Below are 26,129 nucleotides of genomic sequence, written 5' to 3'. Positions count from 1 at the left end.
CGTCTCTTACTGCCTTCTGCTGCCTTCAAGACCCACCGTTTAGACTGAACTTGTAGATCTCCTGATCAACTCCTACTATTCACTGGACTTGCCTGACCTAAGCACCATGTTACTGGACATTCAGCTAAAGCACTATCCTTCACTTCACTACCATTATTGTATATGTGTATACATTATACTTATTGTATATACAATTTGTTTTAATCCAAAACGTCCCATATTGTATTCTAGTAGCATTTGCACTTACTGCAAAATACACAGTTTAAATATTGTTTTGGCCCTGTAACACCTGTAAGTCACTTTGGAAAAAGGCGTCTGACAAACAAATAATAATGCAAATGTAAGGAACAAAAAAACAAAACAAACCACAATTTAAATTCCATTTAATTCTGTGGCAATACAGCTTTTCCTCAAATTGCCATTCTGATATATTTAACTCCAGTCTGTACTTTACATCTTATTAACAAAAGGTGTACACAGTGTTACACTACAGCAGCTGTTCTATTGATTTTATACATAGATTTTATATTTACAAAAACAGATTTCCTTTCTGTGTAACTAAACCCCTTAAAAAATCAACTCAAGATTTTAGTCTATTTTGGGACTTTGTAGGCTGTAATAGGTTTGCGATAAAAATGTTGTTGTGGGTAAAAATAAAAAAATAAAATAAAAATCTGCTAACGGTTTAAGTACTCCCAATTACATAATTGGAGATGCAATTCTTCCAAGGCCAATACTGTTCAGTGCATGTTATAACAGGAGAAAACCAGGCATGGAACATTTGTATATTATTATTATTATTATATATATATTTTTTTTAAATACGCTCAAGTCTTAAGCACAAGTTTTACATTTAATTGCTATAATAATAATATACAAACATCTCCATATCTGTGATGCTATGTCCATTACTAGTTAAACTCACTGAGAGGTTGGGAAAGGGGCAGTGATGACATTTCTTCAGAAAATGTCTCTCTACACACACACACACAGAACAAACAGATGATTATTGTAAGAAACAATGGGCTCAATTCACAAAGAAAAACATTAGTGATGTTGCAAAACAAGCAAGCAACAACTTTACCCTATATTAAACCTTCCTTCCTGGTTGTTTTGTATCAGTAAATTGGACTTTTTTAGATAACCAGTTTTTTTTTTTGTTTTGTTACTGCATTTTAACCATCTAAATCCAGTTAGTTTAAAATAATTGTTTTCCTTAATTATAGCAAGCTTTTCTTTAGTTAAGACATCTAATAGTTTGTTAAACTGTAAACTGCTACTTAATTAAACAAAAATCAAACCAGGATATATTTTAGTCTAGAAATAAAACATCAAAAGATTTTGCTGGGTACTAGGATCTGCAACACTATGATTTGCACCAGTTTTGAAAAGATGCTTCCTGGGATTAAATTCCAAATCCACTCAAAATGATAGATAAATCACAATAACACACACACAGCATTCAACATATGTCTGCAACACATACCAGCCAGCTAGTTTCAGAAACCTGCTAATGTGGCAGAGGACAAACCCTACACATGGATTGGATTATAAAGCCACACAGCTGAAAGGCTGAACACATTTTCAGACAGTTTGGTTTTAAATTTTATTTAAGTTTTACGAGGAACAGGTTGGAGAGAAAACACCTTTCATTTAGTGTTACTTGGCACAGTCGTGACTTCTTGAAGCTTAGGTTTCCTTTTCTTATAAACTATTATTTGCGATTTATCTTTTCAGCAAACGTGGATTACCGTAGATGAAAGAATTTGGAACACCATTTTCCCGAGAAGAAATTGATTTAATGTTAAGCAAACCATGATGTATTAAACTCATTTGCAAGGTTAATAATTTAACTTGAAACAATTTAGTGGTGGAAGCATTATATAAACAAATTATAACTTCACCTAATGCGAGTATACTCTTGCAATCATGTTGATTATAGTGGTAACATTTCCAGAAAAACACCTCTAAGGGGAATGTTCACAAGCCAGGTAACCCAGGCTGCACTCGAGAAGGAAAAGATTACAAAAAAAAAAAAAACAATACACTAATAAATTACGAGTTCCAATTGGCTACTTCAGTGACATGCCACTGATAGATGTGCCTGGTTGAACAATGAGCACATCCAATGTCTATCTCACATTTAAAAGACCTATTAAACAAGCCCGAACTTAAGGCTTCAATGCAAAAGTTTCCACAGGTCAGCAAGAAGGATCAACTGGGGTGACAAATGAAAAGTCCTGTACACAAGACGCACTAACTGGATGTGAACTTTGCTCCTGCATTCAAGGTCAAACCCGTTAAGATACTGGAGAGATTGACACCCCTCCCACCCCCCAAATAAAATTAAAAAAAAAACACTGCAAATGAAGAAGCAATCCGACCTGCTCCACATTTATAGATACACTTAACAGCTGTGTAACAGCATTATACAATCAGAAGCAGAATATCTGTCATAAGTGGAGGGGGCAGGCATGTTCAAAACCCTATGTGCACAATTTCTGCAAAATGAGGGATCAAGTCATGTTGGGATTCTTTTTATGCTGCTCCAAAAAGGGCTAGGACAGCCTCTGGATTTCTGTGCAATACAGGCTTTAGGAAAAGTCTGTTAGTCAGAAAGTCGTTGTAACGGAGCTTCAGTGAGGAGAGAGGGCAGTCCGCTTACTGCTCTGGCTCTCGCTGCTCTTCTGGGGGCCGCTGTGGGGCTGCCGGTCTGGGAACTCCCTGGTGCTGTCTCTGCCTGTAAGCAATGATGGTCCCCAGGAGTAACGCAATTATTGTCATGAGGTACAGGTCCCACTCTGGCCCCAGTAGCTGGTCCAGGTCAATCTGTGATATAAGCTCCTGAGCCTGAAATAAACCCAAAGTAAAATTCAATTAAAATGAAGCAAGAAGAAATGGGGAGAAAAAAAAAAAAAAAAAAAAGGCACAGTAACCAATTAACCAAAGGACTTCTGGTATTGCTATTGTGCATTTTATTGATTCCAACATATAAAGGTTTTCACTGGTATACACAAGTAACAACAAGAGCAATTAAAACATTCTTGAAATATAACACTAATAGCATTGCTGCTTCTTGTTCTTTAATAAGCTTCCAAGAATACAAATTCTGAAAATGGCGGAAGTGAAAGAAAAGCAGTGGGCACTTACATTCCTGACACTTACGTTCATTTCTTGTAGACACTGGAGGGAGTAGACCAGTCCAAGCTTGCATAGAGCTAAAAACACAGGGACCTGTGCATCTGGACTAGCCTCAGCTGCCATGTCATAGAAGCGCTTCGCAAGGTGGATATCCTGAAATAGAAGGAACCATGGTTTCAAATCAAGACTAAATGTCAAATAAAGAAGATTTAACACAGCATTCCAAATTCCTGCCTAAGAGGGTGCTGCAGCCCTCCCTTCCTCACCTGCTTTATTCCCAGCCCTTTCTCATGCATGTAGCCCAGGTTGAACATGGCTTGGGCGTTATGTTGCTGCTCTGAAGCCAGTCTGTAATGGATAACTGCTGTCTCATAGTCCACATCTGTACCATAGCCATAGAAATGGTAATCTCCCAACTTGATTCTTGCCACCGTGTATCCTGTTTAGAGTATACAGAAAAATAAAATGGTTTGGGGTTCTGATCTCTACCGCGTTCTTCAGACTCACCGCAACAGTTCAATGTTGAAAGCTTGTCTAGTGCACTTTTAAAGGCTGCCAGATATAGAACAGGTTCACAGCTTAATGTTTTGACGGATTGTTTGGATCACTGAAATGCACATACACAATCCATGACCACACCTCCACATCTTTCACCATTAAAATAGAAATCCCAAGTCCTCACCCTGGGCAGCTGCTCGGTTCCAGTGCAGGAGAGCTCTGGGGAACGTCTCATTTTCACTGAAGAGTTTTGCTTGTCCTACTTAAAACAACCGACAAGGGAAAGAAAGTTTAATGCCTGTGAAATTAAAGATCCTTTAATGCAGTGTGACTTTTTATATATATATAACCTTAATATATGGCAAACCGTTAGCAGGAAAGTGAATATCTAAAATGCATGACTAAAGATTCTAAATAAGGAGTCTGAAGGCTCCCCAGATGTGTTTTCTTTAGGTTTTGGGTTTAGGCTTACCTTGATCCAGTATGAAGGCCACATTGCTCTGTGCCACTTCATATCCTTGTTCAGCCAACAGAAGGTACTGCACCAGAGCCAAGTCAGCTTCCCCTTCTTTGTAATGGCTGTAGGCTGCCATCATCCTTTCAGACCAGTGGCCCCGCTCACACACGTTCTTAAACAGCTTAAAAAAATTTTAAAAAAAAATACAACTTGAAAATGTTTTAAAGTAAAACAACGCTTGTTAAATTTATATCTACAAAAAGACAAAGGTGGTTCAAAAATGGTCTTTTTCATTCCACAGTGAAGACAATGGCTCCCTCTAGTGTTTAACTAAATTATAGCAACTTAAGATTTCTTATTTGTCATGAGAAAAATCAAGCTATTTTAAATATTTTTTTCAAAAACTGAAATCAGACATGTTCATTTAGTATTATTATTATTATAATTATTATTATTATTAAATGGGAGGGTGCAACTATTTAACCATCTTATCACTAGGTCTGCTGTTCACCTCTACGGCAGTATGGCAGGACCTCATCACACCCGTGCCAGTGGCATGCATCTGAGCCAGGTTGTAGAAGGCTAGGATATGCCCAGCCTGAGAAGCCAGGTTAAAGTACTTCAATGCCTGCTTGTAGTCCCGCTTTACACCTATACCATCTGAAGAAACAAAAGAATTAAAGACATTTTAAAACCGACAAATACAATCTGAAAGGTAATCACAAATCTTACAGGGTACTGTTAAATCTATTCTTGTTAACCTCCCCAAAGCCCCACAGAACGTTTCTTACTGTAGTACATGGTTCCCAGTTGGAGCTGCCCATCCACCCAGCCCTGCTCGGCTGCTTTCTGAAAATACTTCAATGCCATGTCATAATTCTGTAATAGAACATACAGCAGTGTGTGTGAGGAAAACACAAACTTGAACATTGCATTTCACATTAAGAGGTCAAAGGGGATCTTTTTCTTCAGCAAGTCATACACCCTGGTGTGATTTTCTCCATCACACATGGTTTATGAGGGAATGGGAAACACCTCCCCGTCTAGGACAGATTTTAAGAATCAAATGTATTACTACGTTAATGAATTTTAATGTATGCAACACTCACCACTGGAACTCCCCTGCCATATAAATAAGCCATTCCCAGTCCACTCTGTCCAACCGGGTTACCCTGAGAACAAACACAAGAAAGGTTATTATATGCAAGGAGTTTGGATAATGTGTAAATTATAGGTTTAGTGATTTAATAAAATCAGGAAGTGTCTCTTGCCAGCCTAATAATGGTAGCTTCAAGTCATATGTTATTATCTGGAATACATAATTAAAATCATAGGTTATTTTTTGAAGATGTCTTTTTGCAAGTTTTAAAACACGAAGTTCCTTTTCAACATTACAGAAAAATGATATAATGCAGGTTACAAAGGAACTGGGTGTCAATATTACATATCGTTTAACTGAGATGGGAGAGTCCTCATCTTTGTGAGCTGAATGAACATAATAAAGAGCACATGTTTTTTTTTTTTCTCCATTACTCACCAAGTCTGCTGCCTTCTTGAAGTACTTAATTGCAGTTTCATTGTTTTGAGGTAAAGAATCGCTACCCTCAGAGTACATCTGAAAAAAAAAGTCAAATGCACACATACTGAACAGGAAAGGGAAAAAATTATATCGGGAATTTAGGTCAATCACTGCAGTGTTCATTAAATCTGACTTTTTGCACAACAAAAAATTATTCCAGCTTTCTATTTATGCAAAGTATAAAAAGAAAAAAAAGATAAAATTAGCTTGAAAAAACAGAACTGAAAGAGAATATGGTACCTTTCCCAAAAATGCCATAGCATGTGTATTTCCTGCATTAGCTGCTTGATTGAAGTACTCAAAGGCCCTCTAAAAAGAAAAAAAAATTCAACAAAAGAAATTACATAGAAGAAAAAGGAGGTCAAATGCATTTTGTATTTTTTCCTTTCATTATGAAACAGAAAAATAATTTCCTTTTTAATGTACACCATTATTTTAAGTTTTCGCACACTGTAGAAGAATGTATACATCATACTGTTGCTACTACATCATACTGTTGCCATCATACTGTTGCTGTTGCTATACATCATACTGTTGCTGTTGCTATACATCATACTGTTGCTATGTATCTCACAGAAAATGTCAGACATTATACCTCATGGTTTTGTTCCACACCACGACCTCCATGCAGATGCAACTGTCCAAGACCAACCTGCACAAAATGGATAACACAACTCACATGAAATCTCAAGGCGCAGTTTTAAAAAGCATATACATGAATAACCCTTCAAAACACAAAGCCAGTACCTTGGCAGTGTGGCGGCAGCAGTAATGTAAAATTACTGCCACAGAAGTGCAAAATGTTATGATCACCACGATTGAACATGATAACCTAGTAAATCAAAGACTACAGTCCTGCATCAAGTGCCGTTTTTTTCACTTAACTCCCTCCACAGAAACAAAGGGTATTGCTCTTCAATTATACAGAAGGCCACTCCCCAATTAGCACTCAATTACCTAATAGAGGACTGGCCACACCTGTGACTGTTGGCAGAGACAAAACTAACCACATCCCTGCCAACCTTACATTCCCACACACATTTTATACAAGCAGGGCTTTTGCCCTGCCACAGGGATCTTCAATAGTATATGCAATGGTAGCAGTTGAAACTGTAGTTAGAATTAATGAAATAAAAGCAAATTACGCTGTGGCCAAATACAATACTCCTTTTTTTAAACTTAAAACTTACCATCTTGTTACTTACTGTGCCTTTAAAATATAAAAGTATACAAACAGGACATTTTCCGTTGTGCTAGCTGCCAGCTTACCTGAGCCTGCACATCCCCCTTTTCAGCCAGAAACTGGTAGTATTGGATCAGATCCTCTTCCAGCATTCCGTTGGCCACACCGGGGTTCTCCACTTCATCCAGCAGGCGGATCCGTTGAACCACACTGCCTCCTGTCAGGGAGATGTCACTCGCCACTGCGGGAAGCACACACAAAGCAAAACCGTTTTAGAAGGATTCACTTCAGCAGAACCAGTTAGCTCCTGGGAAAGTGAAAAATCAGTTTTGTGGATGTGATAAGAACTCTCAATAACAAGGCTAAAGAGACTCTGTTACTTAAGTAATACGCTGCTTACCATGGTTCGCTACAAGCCGGTAGTGTGTCAAAGCAGATTCACAGCTCTGAGGGACTCCTATTCCACCCCAGTACCTGTATCCCTGAAGAAGTGGCAGAATTAATAATCTTCAATACTGAAATGAATTGCAATGTAGGCAAGCCAACAGTTCCAAATGTTATGTTGATACTAAAATCAGGGACATCTAAAGCCTGGTGTTTTAACTTACCAGGATCATGTGGGCTATCAAGTTCCCTCCAAGTGCCCCAAAAGTGTAGTAGACCAATGCCTGCGATAAAACAAAGACAGATCAAGCATGTGCTGTAAAATGGTTTATACTTACATTTATAAATAAGTATTCAATGCACATATACCTTAGCTTGACTTGAGTTAACTCCTAGACCGACAGCATAGAGGAATCCAAGCCCCTAATGAAACAAGAGAATTAAAAAGTCTCTCTTGGTAATTTGGCCATCATAAGAAATCTCAGTCTTTTAAAATATCTCCATCATCTCATCAGATGTTACAAAATAAAATCAGCACAGACATTTCAAGTACTCTACAGTAAGTGTGTTATCATTTTTAAACATCTACACAAAGTCCACTTTAATCTTATGTCAATGAAAAAGAACAGTATAATCCATCAAGAAACTGCTTAGTACAATAATTAACCTGCTTTCCATTTTTTCTCTTGCATGTTTACTTTCATAAAATGTGCCCTTTCACACAAAGGTATATAGCCTCGCCCCATTGTGTTTTCTGCTTGTATTACTTAAATAATGTAAGGCTTAATTTCCTTTTTTTATCCTGTAAAGGGAATTGTTTTTTCATCTCTGGGCCAATGTGATGAACAAAATAAACACTTCCTTTTACGAACACATTATTTACATTAAGAATGACCGATCTGACTAAAAACGTCAAAAACGAGTTGAATATCATGGAGTAATCCAGCAAGGCTTACCTCTACTAACACATTCGGTTTAGGTTAAAGTTAGTTGTACATACCGTTTGAGCTTTGGGAGACCCCTCAATCAGCAGCTTCTCAAAGAGTTCCCTGGCTTGATGGGTATTCTGTGTCACATAATCTCCAAACAGCATTGCGTATGCCACTTTCTCCATCGCCTTGGTGTGACCCATCTCTGCAGCCTTCATCAGAATACTGTACCCCCTGCAGAACAAAAAAAAAAAAAAAAAAAAAAACACACAAAAGACATACTCGTACAGAAGTATGGTACAAAGATTTTCAATTACTTTACAACTTCAATCCATTTCCTGCTAGAAAAAGTTTTCAACTTGTAGAATCAACTACCCAAAAAACAAAACAAAACAAAAAAAAAAAAACAATATTCAGTTCTACTTGGCAAATATAGTGTTGCCTTTTGGGACAGAACACTGAGTAGGTCTGCATTTGTTTTTAATACAAATTTTTTTTTTAAAATATTTAAAATTGATATAGACTTGAAGATACAGATATGGCTCTTTTGTAAGTGGACTGTCAACAACTGACTGCTTTCTGGAAAAGCAAGCTAAACTATTGGTAAATGTTGCAAACGTACTTCTATTTGGTGTCAAATTTAATATATTTGTGTGTGTGTGAATGTATTTCAAAAGGAAAGTGTATGATTAAACAGTGAGAAGATGCTTACTCTTTCTTTTGGCTGGTCTTGTTTGTCCCATTAATTATCTTTATCGCCATCTGGTAAAGGTCCTCGGCCTCTTGAGCCTGGCGTCTCTGCTTAGCTTGTTCTTCAGCTGATAGGAAAAGAAAGCCCATGAATAGGGAACACTTTCCTCCAGGATATGAAAACAGAACAAGGTGGAAGCACTGTATTTAAAGTATTATTCCTGATATTCAATTATAGACCATGGCACCTCAAACTGCACTCAGCTGAGTGCAATAGACAGGTGTGACATACTTAGTCTTTTTTTTCTGTTATAAAATGTACTGTATCCAGACTGCCTGCACCGTCCTACAGCTTATGTCCCCCCACTGTCTGACCTGTTGTCCTTTTTGAACAACTCATAAACTTGTTAAAGGAATACCCGTGAATAAATCAATGTGGCAATAAAACAGTTCATTTTATACAGATGTAATTATATAGAGGAAATCCGATTTTTATTTATTGATGCATGTATAAAAACACTTTTTCTTTGCAGTATATTTAGCAGTGTTCTGTTCACTGTCTTCAAGGCTCAGGCACAGAGATTTGTCAAGCTGTTTACTATAAACTTGGCACAGCTTGTCGCCACCACTAAAAAACATTTTACTTTCACAGAATCCCCATTTCTTGTCTCTGTCGTAGTCGTAGGTAGTTGAACACCAGAGCCTGCCATCTCCTCGTCCCTCTGTGGTACACACTGTGAACTCTTTACCCAGGAACAAATAGGGAAAGAAGCAGGGCTCGCCATCAGCTGTGCCCCCAACCACTCTCAGCACTGCAAGGACAGAGGTAAGAGGTAAAGACAGTGTCCCTGCTTAGGGGATGAAGTGCAGTAACAAGGGGAGAGGAATGGAATGCCAAGCTAATACACAGACGCCTGACCAGCTTGGCTAAGTGAAATGCTTTTTTAGCTCCTCTGGTTGTATACTAGCTTAGCAGCCAGAAGGTTGCGAGTTCAAACCAAGATCCTCAATAACGTTTGCAAATTTATTTCAGCACATCTTCAAGGACCAGCAATCACTCCAAAAGCAGAAGTTGGCAGCACACTGCCTGGAAAGCTGGCAAAATCATGCATAAGGCAACAGACAAAAATGTTTCCCAACCACTCGGTCAGAAAAATTATCAGGTATAGTTTTTCCAAACAGTAGAAGCCCAGTTCTTGTTTGCTTGCATTATCAATGTAAATTATTTCTGTTAAATATTAAAGAGCACATAGCTTCTGATAAAATTAAAATATATATATTTCCCTTTTTGTGATAGCTGAGTGTTGTTATTTAAATAAAACAGCACTCGTATGATTGCAAATATCACACAAAGGCAAGGGTGAGTAACTTGATTTAAAATATAAAAAGGCCATCATATAATCCTCCTAAATTGCACTATGTTCATTATTCCTTTTAATACAGTATATTACAGACAAAGCCTATGCATCACAACAGAGAAATGCAGTCTTACATTGGCACTCTCATCACAACAAAAAAACTTGTCATTTTGTTTCTAGGAAAGGGTTTTTTATTTATTTATTTATTTATTTATTTATTAACTGAAACCTTGACACACTACACAGTCACTCAGCAGGCAACAGATGTGCAGAAAATATCAGAAATTTGCATTCTGCAATCCCTGAACCTATCTGAAAGTGGAAACCGGAGTTTTTGTGCTGCAATACCAACATACACCACTTGCTGACAGCTGCCCTTACAATGACAGACATATAAAAGTGCATGTTTTAAAGCAGTTTCCAATCAGAGTAGATTTATTTTTAAAAGATTATAATAGTTGAGTTTGGCTTGTTTACAGATGGCTCAGCTAGCTAACTTTAAATCACATTTTTAAGACCTTAGGCTTTAATGTTGAAATTTATCTAAAGTATACTCTGTCCAAAAACTGAACTAAATATACTGCCTATACTTCAGGTTTGGGAATTCTGTTAAAAGAATGACCTTTTTGGCAAATAAAGGTACTCCACACCCACCAGACACTCTGTTTGGGGAAACTAAAGTTAAAGAAGTCTTAGGTATTTACATGCTTTCGGTTTTTCTTCAGCATCAACAGGCTCTGTGGGCAGGTCTTCAGTAACAGTCGCTTCTAATAAACTTGGTTCCTCAGAGCTGCCCTCAGGACCCCCCTCCGAATCCTGAGACGCTTCTTCTCTGGGAAAATGTGCCTGCCCCACAACCATCCGTGCTCCAGTGGGCACCTCTTCATCTTCAGTGTCTGGACTGTGGAACGATGTCTAAGATCAATCAATTCATATAAAAAAAAGAAAAAAAGACATTTTAGCATGACAACTGTTCACACATTTACAAAGAGAAAGTGTCCAGTTCGAGTAACTAATTAAGGGCCCAGTTTGATTAACTTTTACCTTGGGGGGGGGAGATATGAACATAAATTTTGCAGAAATTATGTAAAATACTTTCCTCTCCACAAAGAGGATCTTTAACTGTAGTTCTCTGTCCAAGTCCGTGTGATTCCTATTGGGATAGTGGGATTTAAGGAGGCAACCTATATTTCTAATTTACTGCAGAAAGTGTCTATAATTATATAATATATATATATATATATATATATATATATATATATATATATATATATATATATATATATATAGTTTTGACTTACCTCGCCTTCAGGAGAGTCATTTATCTCTTCCAAATCTGCACAAGAAAACAGATACATAAATAAACATCCACTCAATAGTAAACTTCAAAGATTAAATTATTAGACCACCAATCAAACTAAATCAATCAGATTAAACATTTCAACCATAAGATGCAAAAAAGCGCCTTAATCACAACAGGAAAATTGTCATTTAAATTGTTCAGAACAAAACTATAGATAGCCCCATTCTATAAGCCGAGTAAACACATGATGGCATTACCATCTAGGCCCCAGAGCATGAAGGGATAAGCGTTCAAGATATATGACGTTGATTATAGTTTGCAAACGTGTCTAAATATCGACTGCAGTGTATATTTGAATAATTACTGTTTTTTTTTAATTATTTATAGGGTAGGATTTCTATTTATTTTATATGCTAGAAAATAAAACTCGCATTGCAAAGTTACCTTTATTTATTTATTCATTTTAATTTTAATAAGATAAGCCCGCTGTTATCACATTGTTTATTAAGCTTAAACTAGTGCCAACAATGTATTGTTTGGTATGCACCAAACCTTTTTATTCATGTTTTATGCATTTATAATATTAAAACATATTTTTGGTGTTCAAGGATTCTTAGCGTGTACCCCCTCTGGCTACACTATATAAATGCACAAGTACAACAAACAGCACTCCACAAGTAACCAGGCAAAGTGTTCAATACAACACTCTTCTAGAACATGCTATTCATTTGTTTCATTGCGTGTCAGTCTCTTAAACACTAACGTGTTTATGCAATAAATTATACGCTCACTTACCAGCTGTCACTCCCTGTGAAACTCCCACCACCAACAATGTAAACAGCAGCCACTTCCTTCTGGTCATCACCATGTTAACGCAACTCAATCAAAAATAAGTACACAGAAAGCAATGGACTCCTTATTAAAGTTAAAATGAGTTAACTTCCAGCTCCACCAAAAAAAAAAAAAAAAAAAAAAACTGCTAGAAACTGATTTACAGCAGTTGAACACAGTGACACTGCGCTTGCAAATCAGTCTACACTTAACGATTGCTGTTCGATCTTTGTTTGAAATCAACCCGTTCTCACTTTAGGGCACGTTTGCCTTTGTTGTTATGCAAATAACATTAATATCCCTGACAATAACACACTCATCTTGCTTGAGGCTTTAAATTCCTCATTTCTTCAGAAAAGACCCCATAACCCTCGGAAAACACTTCCTGTCCGTTGTCGTCACACCAATCATAGCGTGAGAAAAGAGGCTCTAGCCAATACTTGCACCTAGAGTTCAACTCTGACCAATAGAATTTGCACACAATATATATATATATATTTTTTTTTTTTTTTTTTTTTTTTTTTTTTTTTTTTTTTTTTTTTTTTCTTCTTCTTCTTACCTGTACTGAAAAACAATTGGTTACAAAAACGGCATTCATGGCTCGCTCCCACTGGTTCTCGAAATATTACCAGGCCAATGGAGTTTTGTAACCAAAGTTACATTGTATACATTCGCTAACAGAGCGCTAACGAGCGAGGTTTTATAATATTCTCACTGCCAGGTCTGACTTTATGTGAGATTCAGTATAATAATAATAATAGATGTTCCAGCAGATGTTTCTTATTTTCTGTCTGATGTCAGTAACATGTTGCACGTGCACAATACTGCCAGGACTACACTGGTTTAACTCGCGAGTCTATATATTATAATTGTTTTAGAGGGAATGTGACTGACCATTGATAAATACTGTTCAAATTCTTTTTTGGAGGTCGGGGATTGTTTATTTGCAAATGTAATTTCTCCAGAGTCCACAATGGCCCATACTGGCATAAGTGTTCCTTGTTAAAATCAGTAATATGTTTAATCTCCAATATAGAAGTAGCTGTCACACAATAAACTGCTGTAACCCTATATCAGTGTCTGTTTTTTTTCATAATGGCAGGAACTCAAGACAGCTTTATATGGTGTATTTAGTTATTTAATTACACTATTTCGTTATCCTATTTAATTCTGTTAATTTATACCATTACAATCCATGATATGTCTTAATATATAAAGAAGAACGTTTGTCTGTCTGTCTGTTCCTTTATGCATTCGGACCCCGCAGGAGCCAGTGCAACCAAACTTTGCATGGCTTCCTCTTCATCCAGGGGAAGGTCGAGGGCTGTGTTTGGATCCAAAATTTTGACCACCGGGGTATTTTATTTAGTAACCCCATTGCTGGATCAGTACAGTAACCATGTACCTCAAATTAAAGAAACCCACAAAAACCAAAAAATAAATAGTTTTAAAAAAGGGAAAGGGGTCCGAGCACATTGTCTGACACCCAATACCGGTAACTTAAATAAAACCATAAGGCTGCCATTCCCCAATTTGTCATGCATGAAATATTGAATTTCCCCGGGGAACCCCGGGTACTTCAGCTAGTCCATTATATTTCATTATTATTCTCCCGCCCAGCTAGACATTTGGTAATATGATATATATATATATATATATATATATATATATATATATATATATATATATATATATATATATATAATATATATATATATATATATATACGAATATATTATTAAAGAAACGAAACGAATGCTTTGGTTTTGCTTCGGTTAATTGGTTAATTAACTAATACTTGAGGGATTCGGTTTCAAAGCAACCAAAAAGCGGTCAAACTTGTTAAACTTAAAATAAAGTTTTAAACGACGATGTATATCAGATTAATGTTTTTTATTCCCCCAGTGTATTGTAAATAAATACATAAATAAAAACACAAATTATGTACGCTACAAGTACAACGTGTAAACCTTAACAACGTCTTTTTAGAGAGAAAACAAGTGTGCGGTATTTTAGAAATCCTGTTAGTGTTTTTAAACCTTACCCCTTAACTTCCTGTGAAAAATAAACAAATGGAGCTGGAAACAAGCGACCTGGAGAATAGCCAAACATGACTCTCTAAGGCTTTAAAAACAACAAAATGTCTGGAAGAAAAGGGAAATACAACACAAGGTTTCCTCCCGTAAGTATGACGTTGGGTTTGCTGTAGCGCATATAGTGAATAATGAATTCTTGTGAAAAATAAAACAAAGCAAGGCATACCTTGCAGGGATTGGACAGGTAGCTCCGTTTCAATGCAATGGACACACATACAGCCCAATACATCCAGGTTGCTGTACATGAATTGCTTTGCAAATCTTTATGTAGGCGTGAACCGATCAGAACCGGCGAACCTCCCTCTTTCTCGTGGTCACCTGTTTTGACATTTTAGCAGTACCACTAAGTGGATGTTTTGTGGTGTGGAGAACTTCAGCATTGTGTGAATTGCTGTTACCATAGACGAATTTAGGAAGAAAAATATGTTTTCTTCTGACAGACTTTTGCTTTGTAAATTTCTATAGCTTTTTTTTTTTTTTTAACAGTCTGGTATCAAGAAAATAATGCAAAAAGATAAAGAAGTGGGGAAAGTCGCAGCTGCTGTGCTTGTTATTATATGTATCCTTTGCTTTGAAAAGAAAGATCTTACATTTACATAGTAAGTAACCAGAATGTTGTATTCATGTTTTGGTTGAAGGCTTCCGATCAATAATTCACTGTATCTTGTTCATTAAATACTTAATTGACTTAAAAATGACAATATAGTCATGTTACAAAATTTTGATCTTATGCAATGACATAAAACTGGTTTAACTGACACCAACTAGTACTGATTTTAAATAATACTTTAAATGTAGTCCAAGATTATTGGTGATCTGGGCCTTGGTATGACTTCCTTTCACAGCATCAAGACACCCAGTGAACCCTTTCTCCAGTAGGCCATTGGTTCAACTCATTGGCCAGCTGGCTTCACTCAGTAGGTTTTAAGGGGAGAGGGTTCCACTGCTCTCACAGTTGCTTGTCCTTGACCCTGGGTTCAGCCAGAGCTCTGGAGATGTTTCTGAAGTTTTTTCTGACACAGACCAGTCAAATCACCCAGTCCAAACACACCATCACTATGACCCAGGCGCACTTTTAAGTAATTTTATTCTGATCACACATGTCCACCTGGATCTATTTGCAGGCTGTGAAACAGGACAGGTAACTGCTTCTCACGTGACCCAGAGTAGAATAGAAATAAAACATCATTGAAATCTGTTTAACGGCTTTTAATCAACCGTTAGTATTGGCTGCACAGCATACATGTTTTAATTGAATTCATGTAACCATCTACCTGGTTAAATAAACAAAGAGAAAAGGAAATCAAAATGCTTGTTGCCATGGTATCTACCAGCACTGTATTTTCGGAGCAAATCAAATTTGAGTAATTTATGTTTTTGACTAAGGAAGTTGTGCATGTCCCAAATGAGTATGTTATTTATAGAAATCAAAGGCAAATATCAGTATCTTAAAGGGGAGATGGGATATATTTTCAGGTTGTTGTGTTTTTGTTTTGTTTTGTTTTTTGCACTTTTTTGGTGTGAAAACAAACACTTGTCAAGCTCGAGTTAGTGACATGAATTAACAGTTGAATTATGTTTTGTGATTCTAGGAGGCAGTGCATAAACAAAGAGAAGCACTATGATTTCCTGAAGGGTCTGGCGGCTGAGTTGCCAGCTCTCCGGCACTCCCAGGAACAGGGCTAATCCAAGGGAGTCTGGACAAGTCACAGGTGTGTGGATGACTAACTACAGTTAACAGATACCCCTCTTATTTAATTCAAGATTTTAATTTACACCTTTGTATAAATGTCAAGACTGTTGAAAACTGAAACTACTTAGCTTAAGTTGTTTCTTTATTTTTTTTTTATTTTTTTTAAGTAAATTCAATACTTTGCCAAACTTCCACGTATTATCTGTGTTTGGTGAATATTTACACAGTTTCTTTCTGAAGCACTGTACAAAATGTCTTTGAACAGCCCAGTGTCATCTCCAGCATATTCTCTCTTTGCATTGACTATTGTCACAACACCCCCACATGTAAATATCCAAGCATTAAGTGAGGTGTAAAACGTACAAAAATAACAGTAAAAAATAAAATAACAAATAACAATAACCTTAAAATTAGGCTGGCAAACTAAGAGATGGATTTATGGAGTCATTGCACTGCCTTGTTCCCTTCTAATGTCAGCTTATTTTGATTCTCATGCAGGAAAAGGTGGCAGGATGTGGGACAGAAAGCCAAGCGTGGTCCAACATGGAAAGTAGGGCCATCAAAAAAGGCCGGGGAATCACAAATTGTTGGTAGCCAAATGTAAGATTTCATGGAAACTCAGACAGATTCTGATGTAAGCCTCTGTCTCTCTATTGGTATACTTTATCTTTAAATTAATAGTGCTGGTTTGAAGGTTAACAGCACAAGCGCTTAAGTTAATTTCAAAACAAACAAAAAAAAACACAATTGTGTTTGGGGAAAAAAAAATCAGTAAACTCCTTTTTCAGTTGTTACCAATGAAATAAACCAATACAACATCAATACTGTGCAGATAAAGTGGAGCTGTCATGGATATGGTAGTTTTTGTTTTTTTTTTTATCTTGAAAGTTTTAACATTTTAGAGCAGGTTGAAATCAAAGTGCAATGTACTGTACTTCATCTCAGCTAGCAGAAAAAAATACTACTCCCATTAAAAATGTAAATCTGTATAAATGTATATAGATCTGTTAAACTGTAAAAGATAATGATGTAAATCCCTGTGAAGATGACATGCATTATTTTTTTTCAAGCTGTACTGCTTAATGTTACCTGAGGTTGCAGAATAAATATTAAATAAGTGTCGTTTTCTAGAAAATACAATGCTTTCACTGCATTCCTGTGTTCAAAGACCCTCACCTGATTGGTTTCTAAACACTAGCACAAACCCATCCCTCCTGAATGTTCTATATCACTGGGAATATTGAAGTAAAAACAATAATACTGTAAATGTAATACTTTGCATCATTTATAGGTTTACAGTTTAGTAAATTAATTGCAATGTTTGGCGATGCACTTATTGGATCAAATTGCTTTAATACATTTGTCTTTATTATGGTAAATGTGTTACCTTCCAAGGAGTTTGAACTGGAGTATTTAAAAACCTCACTGGTGACTCAATATGTTAAGGAAAATGTTATTGCCAACAAAATTTTTATACTTGAAATGGGACAGTACCTTTTCATTTCCACATCTAGGTTATCGAAACTAAATTGATGCCATTTTGGACTTTGGTCAGCTGATTTTCTGGATAATTTAAGAGCACAATTGTACCAGTCATCCCTTTCCTGCCTGCAAACCCAAATTACTGTAAAACATCTTTAAGATAACAATCCAAACTTGTCTTTCGATTTAACACAATGTGGTTGTGATTATACAGTTATAGCTCAGTGTTTGTGAACTTATGCTTTGCTAGTTAAAGATGCCCATGACTTACCAATTTCTTAAGATCTATATACACATACATTCATCACAGTGTAAGAAAAGCTGGACAAGCTTTTATGAAAATCTTTATTGAAATTTACTTTCTATTAAATAATGATATTTTTTAATCTAAGGGTCAATTCAGTTGAGCGAAGCAGCTATATGGCTATATAAATTTGACCCATTGTGATTTTGTTATGATGCAGTTAAGAATATTATGTACTGTAATGTAACGATATCTATCCTATTAAGGCTGAAATAGTTTAAACAATCACACATTATTAACGAAAAAGTCGACATGACTTAGTAATCTTTATATTTGACCTTTGATTTCACACACATTCAATTAGTGCTTTACAGTGCATTAAATTACTATAAACGATGAAACAGTTGAAAGAAATTCAAAATCTATACAAGATGCTCATTAATATAGGGCATTTTTAGCTAAATGTTTAATAAAATACTATGATGTTTAGGATTTTTACTTTAGTTTACTGTTTAAACCTTTACAGCCTGAGTCAATTGGTATTTTGTGTACCAAGCTTATGAATTTTTTTTTTTCCCAATTCAATTTTTACTGTATTCTCTGAAAAGCATTTAAAAAAAAAAAAAAAAAATGTATCTTTTTTTGTTTGTTTTGTTTAAAATCGTCCCCAGTTTAGCTTGACTAGACCTATTCTTTAAAATGACACACGATGGCTAGGTAAAAATCAGATTTATTTATGTACTTTGATCTTAAATGTGAACATGTGACAAACTACAGTACAGAGAACAAGTGCAGTTGTTTTAAATAACAGGTATGATGCAAGTGGTTCTGTTTTTCACACTTTCTGTATTATATATTTCTTTGTATCCACAAGCTGTTTTGGAATCCTTTCCAAAAGGCAGTGCATTCACAAAGGCCTCAACCCCCACTAATGACTGTACTAAATGAATGTACAAACACAGAAATGGACAGCAGACTGAAGCTTTAACATAAAATCAATATTAAACCCCATTATACAGAGCAATGTCCTCAGTACAGCCGTGCCCCATAACCAAAAGTCTGTTTAATGCCCTCAAAGTAGTAGCGTTTCCAGCCGTCTTTTGTTCTGTCTTCTTCGTTCACTGGAACTCCTTTACAGTCTACCTTCAGCTCAGTCTCTCCACTTTGGTCAACAAAATGGATTGTTATATTTGCATAATGTTCTGAAAAAGTAAGGAAACACCAGTTAAATATGTACAGTAATGTATGTATTCAAAATAAGTTAACTTTTTTTTTTTAAAACAACAACACAGCACATGAGAAAAACCAGTATTTACCCGTAGGCCAAGTCTTAAACCTCCATTTCATACCAATCTTCTGTTCTGGAACCTGAAAAAAAATAATTAATGTGAACTTTCATATTCAAAAAGAAACTGTCAAAAAAGTTATATTTAAAAAAAAAAAAAAAAAAAAAAAGACATTCACCAGTTCTAAGAATTCACCAGTGACGTTCCCCTCCAACAGCTTGAATTTGCCTCCTTTTTCTGCATCCACAACCGCAGCAGAGTGTGTGAAACCCTGCACCAGCTGGGGGGGGGGGGGGGGGGGGGGGGGGGGGTACAAGAGAAAAATGATTGAGTTGTTTCTAAGTTTACAACAAAACTTGTTGCGTCGTAAACAGTTATCTTGATTCTTGTAGTCAGAAATAGCAATGGTGTCCTGGAATACATTAAACTAATGCTCGATGTGTCTCTGTGCCACATTGGTTCCTTTACATGCAGCATTAGAAATGAAGAGGATGGTTTAAAAAAAACAAAAAGGAGGAACTGTGCACTGCTGCATCAAAATGAATGGAACCTATACCTTTGATATGTTCCTTTCACACCACAGGTGATGCAGGAGCAACATTGGATCAACACAAAATAAATAAGATTGAATCCTATTTTTTGTGATTTGACACGTGTCAGCTAGGGCATTGAGCAATCAGAGAACAGCTTCAATACCCAGTGCTTTGACAAGGGCATCACAATTATAAAGACACATATTTGAAAGATAATATGGGAGTCTATTTTGAAGGAACTGGATAAGCCATATATACATTTATTGCCATATATGTTGAAATACCGCCAGAGAAGACTATCATAATTTCCACACCAGGTTGACGAGTAGGCACCAGTCTTGATCACAGTTTTGTCTATAGCAGTTTTGAACAGTTGTATAGATCTGGCAGTTTTCAAATCTGTCGCATTACTTCTGTGTCGCTTCTGGTGTGTATGGTCATGTCGCTGTAAAAGTCTAGTCGCCAATTTAAAAAAAAAAAAAAAGAAACTGCATCGCGTCTGGTGTATGGAGACATCTGGTGTGTGAAGGCCTTTAATTGTATTTAGTTCAAGGCTGTCTTAGAACCAGACTGCAGCACTAGTCATGCCAAGCTCTCAGTTCTCAAACAACTGCTAAAGCAAGTGGCCTAATGCAATCACAGTGGAACTCCAACCACTTGCCTCACTGAACATGCACATTATCTCCAAATATATCCCCCCCACTCCTCCCCTACACACATGCTTCAAGATCCAAGAGTAAAATAATATTAAATAGAAATGTGAATGAGGTGTTCACCTCCTGTGTCACAAAGACTCTATAGATCTCCTCAGGGGGGGCTGGGAAATGGTCCTTTAAAATGAACCTGCAGGTGGGAATCTTTACTCCAGCGCTGGTCTTGGAAGCTGCATTACCTGAAGCAGGCTGTCCAAACAGAAATTAAGTGAGAAAGTCAGTGAACTAACACAGACAAAACACATACTTGACAGACTAGTGCCATCAATAATTTTTACACACAATTTCAGATTCACCTAATTGTGCTTGATTTAAAAAAAAAAAAAAAAACTTAAGTGAAAAAAGTACTGGTGAAAAACTTGATAATTCAGTTTACAAAAGATTGTATTTAGTTGGTAAAATAAATCAAGCATAGGTTAGTTAAAAAAAGAAAAAAAAAGAAATGGTAGATAATCAAAGTTTTCCAGGGCATTCCTGAATTACAGGTGTTCTTCCTGTTTGTTTATAAATCACCTCTTTACAAGTGAACCAAGTACAAAAAAAATAAATAAAAAAAAATAAAACACCTAAAATGCCCACCAACATTAACATTAGAATTTGTGTCAAGTAAAACAGTTAAATGTGCACATTCTTAGTGAATGCAACATACAATCAGTTCAGTGGTTACCTGAGCTTTATCCACTTTGGGTGTGGGCTGTGCTCCTGCATCTTTGCTCAGGTCATTAATTGTAGGCAAGATCATACCTTGAGTGAACTCTGGAATTGAAAATGAACAAAACAGGTCATTTTTCTACATTGCAACATAAAAACATGATTGGAAAATCCAATTTACAGATGCAAACATTTTGTTTTAAAATATGAAAAATCCATGGGATTATTGTTAAATAGCTTTTTATTGAAATTGTAAAAAAAAAAAAAAAAAAATACATTTTACAAATTGTGACTTAACAGAAAAGCAAAAAAAAAAAAAAAAAAAATGAAAGCAAAAAACAACCAAATCCTGTTGCTGTGGGCCAAAGAAAAAAGCTTCAACGAATCAAAATCTTTGCGAATGTTACCTTGCTACTGTGCTCGTATTGAGTCTGCAGTAGGGTTTGTTGCTGACCCACCTGTTCTTAGCGCATCCATGTACATTCCCATCGTTTCTCTAATTTTTTTTGCACCTTCTTTCTTCATCAGTGCTGTGAGATCTGTTTCAGGTTCGTCTTTGCCAAGAGAGACAGCTATCTATTAAAAAACAAAACAAAACAAAAAAAAACAAAAACAAAAGCAAGAATCAAATCAGGGACTCTTAATTCAGTCTTAAACTAAACTGTTATTTTGCTGTAATCAGGTTTCTCAAGTTAGGCAGATACTGAAGGTACTCCTGCACAGTAGATCTACAGAAATTCTCACAACAACTACTGTAGTTGATCCATGCTTTTTTTATTGTAATAAATGAGCGTGAATAATGATAATATTTACAGCAAACTAACTATATTTATTACAGCACTAGTTTGGACCAGAACGAACAAAAAGCACTTTTGAATTTACTTAACTTATACCATTTGATTATTGCAGATCAGACAGTGAACATTTTTTGAATATACTACCAGACAAACAATACGAGTGTGTTGATCTCTAGGGACTCAATTAACCATTTTATAAACACTTACATCCAAGTCATCCATGTCATTTTCATCTGACAAGTTGGAAATCTCCACAGTCCCTTTGTATTTTATTCCAGACTTTGCTGTACCTGTTAAAGTAAGAAAGAATGTGTTATTTTGACTTTCTGCTTGTACAAAAGACTAGCTTACGCTTAAGTTTACATGACATACTTTCCATCTCTGCTTATTTTAATTTTATTTCGGATTGTTTTTATTTTTTGTTGTGCAGCTGATCAAGTTGCTTTGGAAATAGATCATGCCCTTTCAAAAACATCAATGTTTCTGTCAGATACACTTACCAGTCCAAGTCATTTTAAGGTTCCACTCATAAAAGAAAATTAGTTTTCCTTTCCGGTTATTGATAGAGGCCTCTCCCTCCACCTGGCTGACTTCTGTCACCTCACAGCTCCCATCTTCATTCTCCACTCGTACTCCCAGCAACAGCTCCTTCAGCTTTTCCGATGACCAGTTTGTTGCGTCTCTCTCTGTCCTGCGCACAAAATGGGATTAAAAGTAAAGTACAGCAACACCAGTCCTGGAGAACAAAGTTATTGACGTTTGAAACTTGATAAAAATCTCCCAGTGGAATACATTGGATATTTGACTCTCCTGACTTTGTTGGAATTATTGCAACTACACTGCACAAAACTAAGCACAGGGTCTTTCTCTGAAAATTTTAAAACAATTTTTAAAGTTAGAACCATATCTGAGTGGCTGCCTTGAAAAGAACAGCACAATGCTGCATTGCCCATCTCTGCTACTGTAGCTTGACCTCGGTTTCAAACACAAGCAGAAGATTAATGGCCTTTTCCCTTTTATCATTTGTTTTGTTAACACTAAATAGCTATGCCAGCAAAATATACTGCTGTGGAGTTTCTCCTCAAATAACCCTGTTACTGTAACATGGGACAGTACAGGAAAACTACACCAATACACTTCTGCTGCCACCTTCACATTGCTTTTCTAAGTAGGTGAACACCTTCAAGCTGGTTTAAATCATTTATAAACCTACAGTATGCTAATGTTCCTGTGTTGTCATTTTAATATTATAATATTAAAAATATAAATAAAATAGATAATAAAAATAATTATGCCTCTGAATACTGTAGATCCATTCCATTTAAGGTACCAAAATAAAACGCACCTGCCTCCAGGGTTCTCCCCAGAAATTCTGTATAGCTGGGTGGCAGAGCATTATAGCCGGGAGCACTTTCAAAGGCAGTTGGTTACTCGTCAGTAACTAACCTTTAAATTTGGCCAATTATTTCATGCCAGTAAATTTCATTTTAGTTTTAATTTAGCTTCATAGGTTAGGAAACATACATTATACCTAAATCTAGCAAATTGCAACAGAGGATGTGAATATGTTGTCTTTGATGAATTAGTTAATGCCAATTTAGTATTTGTAAGAATAAATGTAGTCAACCAAATGGACGTCAGACCTCAAAAGGACATGTACTCAAAGAAACAACTGTTGCCTTAAGGCGTTTCAAATAAAGATTACCTGCTTCAATTACAGCTCAGTTGGTTGTATGCATTTTTCCAGCTATACTGCAATGCGATTGTATTTAAGTGTATTTTTAAAAAAAAAAAAAAAAAAAAAAAAAAAAAAAAACAGTTTGTCAAACAAATGTGTTATTTAATAGCAGTCCTTTTGATCAATGTAGTCTGGCTGCCACTGTAAAGGCTTTTCAAATTGTTATTATACAATAGTTTTATTTTTTGTGTAATAGTTTACTGTACCATTTTCAATTACACTTTAAATGTGCCGTTTCAAATAATGAGTGCATCAACATGAATGAATTGCTTCACAAACAAACATTTTATTTTCATTTAATAATCTCTGAAATCGCTAATGCAGGATCCTTGTTAAATTGCCTTGAGATAAAACTAATGCTGGCTACTCATGGTCAGTTCTGATTCATTCCCATGACTTGTTCTACACTAACTGTAGAATTCTCTGCTGCCTCTCGCTTGCCTGTTAACTGAAATCCCTAGAAGCCCTATCATTTAAGCAATACTGAGCATTTAATTTATACTTCTTGACACTTTCAGAAAATTTTTTGTAGGGGTTTGCAGTTAACCTTGGAAAGGTATTCAGATGACTACAGTAACTTCTTTTGTGTCTAAAGTGTCTGTCTACATGGTAAACTGAAAACCAGCAGAAATGCGGTTGCAAAAGGGTGTTTAAATGGATCCTATACTGTGGAGCATGATCCCAAACACTGAACAGATTAAGAAGTGGCAGTATAGGGGCCAGCCTGCTGCACAGTAAGTAAGGTGTTAATTACACAATCTGTTTACCATTGCTTAGGCGTTTAATTATATTTCTAAACTGGGCAGAAAACGTCTAAAACAATATTTATTATTACACAGATTATTCAAACAAGGGACAATGGGTTACAGGCGCCATTCATCCCCAGAGAACACGGATCTGATTCAATTTACTGATACTGTTTACAGTGTTGTGTTTGGAGGTACGGGGATAACACAGCTCTGCAATGGTTATTGTTATTTTGTGCTATGTTAGTATCAAAGAGAGTTATTCTTCCTGTAATAAAAAAACGCACGTAAATAGCATTGGGTATATAACGCAGGCTTCAGTACATGCAGGACAGTTTTGTATACTTACAGTAACTGCTGCAATTCCAGAAACGACCAGAAATTAACTTTTTTAAATATCTGATGTCAAACATTTTGGCTAGATCATAGATAACTATTTATCTGGGACAATCAACTGATATTCAGTCCCCCTGCTAATCCAGGCATGGGACAACAGGGAGCTATTTTTATGTATGTTTTCATCTCCTACTCAAGCCACGATCTTCTCTCACTAACACTATCGCAGTCAAGCCATGTGCATAACACGCCATGTTCGAGCTACATATTATTATGTTAAAAAAAAATATCGCCATACATACTACCGTATAGAATCTTATAAATATGCGGTTTGCTGTGTGGTCTTACCAGTGCCAGTTATTGACGTTTGTTGCATCGGCTCTCTCCTCCACGATCCAGCGAGGATCTCCTTTTCCCCACTTGGCCATAACGGAAAAAAGGTTTCTATCGCAACGGAAAGCCAACAAAAGAACAATCTAAACGAACAAAATTAATAATATAAATATCTACAGGAATGTCTGACCTATGTCTCCTTTTGTTTTTTGTTTCAGGTATAGTAATTATCTGCAGTGTCTCCTAATGCCCTTTTCCAGAACGCTGGCTTTCTTGCTTCTGAGTCTCTCGCCGTCTCGCCGTAGAAATGACTGGAAACAGACCGGCATTGAGAGTCACCGGCGTTCTACTCCCACAATCCACTTCCGCGAATCGTGCAATGATCAGTTCCGTTCTGTCTAGAACACGTTTTCGAGTCTGTTCTGGAACCTTCCTAATAGAGTAAGAGATTGTGAAACTAATGCCATCCAGAGTCAGAAATGTGGGAAAAAAAACACAGAGCCAACATGAGAGGGGAGGGGGAGGGGGAGGGGGATGCAGCTTCTTTATTGCAGAAACCTTGAATTCAGGGAGAACATAAATGGCGTTCATTAATGATGCAGTATTGTGGTACTTTAGTACTGCATTGCAGGCTTACGCATGCGTCGCTTAGTAGCATTTGAAACTTTGCGGTGTGATTTACTTGAATTAGGGAAGACTGATCACGTCAACATCACCTGCTTTTACTATATTTTACAGTATAAAATGTCACATTTTCTTTTCCCATGAGTACTCACTATATAGATATAGATATATAATATAACCAAATATATATATATATATATATATATATATATATATATAAAGATTTACATACGTAAGATGTGTCCTTTGTGGTAGTCTGTATTAAGGTATCAGTAGGTTCGAAATTCAAGCTTTAGTTATTATTATTATTATTATTATTATTATTATTATTATTATTAATACTAATAATATAGTTGTTGCTGTTGTAGGTACACTTTTTGTTCGTTGTATCGTTATGCCGTGTTATGTTTTTTATTCAGAATGTGGATGCTTATACCTAAATATGTAACTACAAATTAAAACAACAGACAATACAACTATACCTCCGTTTCCCTTAACTGTCAA

At 36.2% G+C, this 26,129-nt stretch overlaps 2 protein-coding genes across 4 annotated transcripts; both read right to left on the bottom strand.

Annotated features, from left to right (window-relative positions):
- Nucleotides 1–11: 11 nt before the first annotated feature.
- Nucleotides 12–12,751, bottom strand: LOC121324560 (protein sel-1 homolog 1-like). 3 transcript variants are annotated; one of them, XM_041266606.1, is made up of 21 exons: nt 12,318–12,751; nt 11,521–11,555; nt 10,924–11,134; nt 9,506–9,673; nt 8,884–8,989; nt 8,243–8,405; nt 7,612–7,665; nt 7,467–7,526; nt 7,259–7,340; nt 6,945–7,099; nt 6,271–6,327; nt 5,916–5,984; nt 5,634–5,711; nt 5,206–5,268; nt 4,888–4,975; nt 4,608–4,756; nt 4,112–4,277; nt 3,824–3,901; nt 3,408–3,580; nt 3,151–3,294; nt 12–2,850 (listed from the first exon to the last, which is right to left on the bottom strand). In XM_041266606.1, exons 1-21 carry the CDS (start codon nt 12,388–12,390, stop codon nt 2,662–2,664), a joined length of 2,361 nt encoding a protein of 786 aa, XP_041122540.1. In that variant the 5' UTR covers nt 12,391–12,751; the 3' UTR covers nt 12–2,661. The 3 variants fall into 3 exon arrangements, with proteins under 3 accessions (XP_041122540.1, XP_041122542.1, XP_041122541.1); XM_041266608.1 differs by having other exon boundaries at nt 3,166–3,294; nt 12,318–12,750; XM_041266607.1 differs by having other exon boundaries at nt 3,824–3,898; nt 12,318–12,750.
- A 5,831-nt stretch (nt 12,752–18,582) lies between these two features.
- On the bottom strand, nt 18,583–25,341 carry LOC121325024 (activator of 90 kDa heat shock protein ATPase homolog 1-like). Its single transcript, XM_041267316.1, has 9 exons — nt 25,017–25,341; nt 22,349–22,539; nt 22,056–22,138; nt 21,510–21,627; nt 21,068–21,156; nt 20,464–20,589; nt 19,333–19,434; nt 19,185–19,236; nt 18,583–19,070 (listed from the first exon to the last, which is right to left on the bottom strand). The coding sequence occupies exons 1-9, from the start codon at nt 25,094–25,096 to the stop codon at nt 18,898–18,900; spliced, it is 1,014 nt and encodes a 337-aa protein (XP_041123250.1). The 5' UTR covers nt 25,097–25,341; the 3' UTR covers nt 18,583–18,897.
- Nucleotides 25,342–26,129: the final 788 nt, after the last annotated feature.

The sequence above is a fragment of the Polyodon spathula genome, chromosome 12 (assembly GCF_017654505.1).
Source record: "Polyodon spathula isolate WHYD16114869_AA chromosome 12, ASM1765450v1, whole genome shotgun sequence".
In the NCBI taxonomy this organism is placed as follows: Eukaryota; Metazoa; Chordata; class Actinopteri; order Acipenseriformes; family Polyodontidae; genus Polyodon; species Polyodon spathula.
This window is presented reverse-complemented; position numbering and strand designations above follow the sequence as displayed.

Excerpts from the sequence above, each read along its gene's own strand:
- LOC121325024 (XM_041267316.1), bottom strand. The coding sequence starts at position 25,096 with ATGGCCAAGTGGGGAAAAGGAGATCCTCGCTGGATCGTGGAGGAGAGA. Across the intron at positions 22,139-22,348 it reads CCTTAAAATGACTTGGACTG|GTACAGCAAAGTCTGGAATA; the intron begins GTAAGTGTATCT and ends TTACTTTAACAG. Across the intron at positions 19,435-20,463 it reads GAGTCTTTGTGACACAGGAG|CTGGTGCAGGGTTTCACACA; the intron begins GTGAACACCTCA and ends CCCCCCCCCCAG.
- LOC121324560 (XM_041266606.1), bottom strand. The coding sequence starts at position 12,390 with ATGGTGATGACCAGAAGGAAGTGGCTGCTGTTTACATTGTTGGTGGTG. Across the intron at positions 6,328-6,944 it reads AGGGGGATGTGCAGGCTCAG|GTTGGTCTTGGACAGTTGCA; the intron begins GTAAGCTGGCAG and ends CATTTTGTGCAG. Across the intron at positions 5,712-5,915 it reads CTATGGCATTTTTGGGAAAG|ATGTACTCTGAGGGTAGCGA; the intron begins GTACCATATTCT and ends TTTTTTTTTCAG.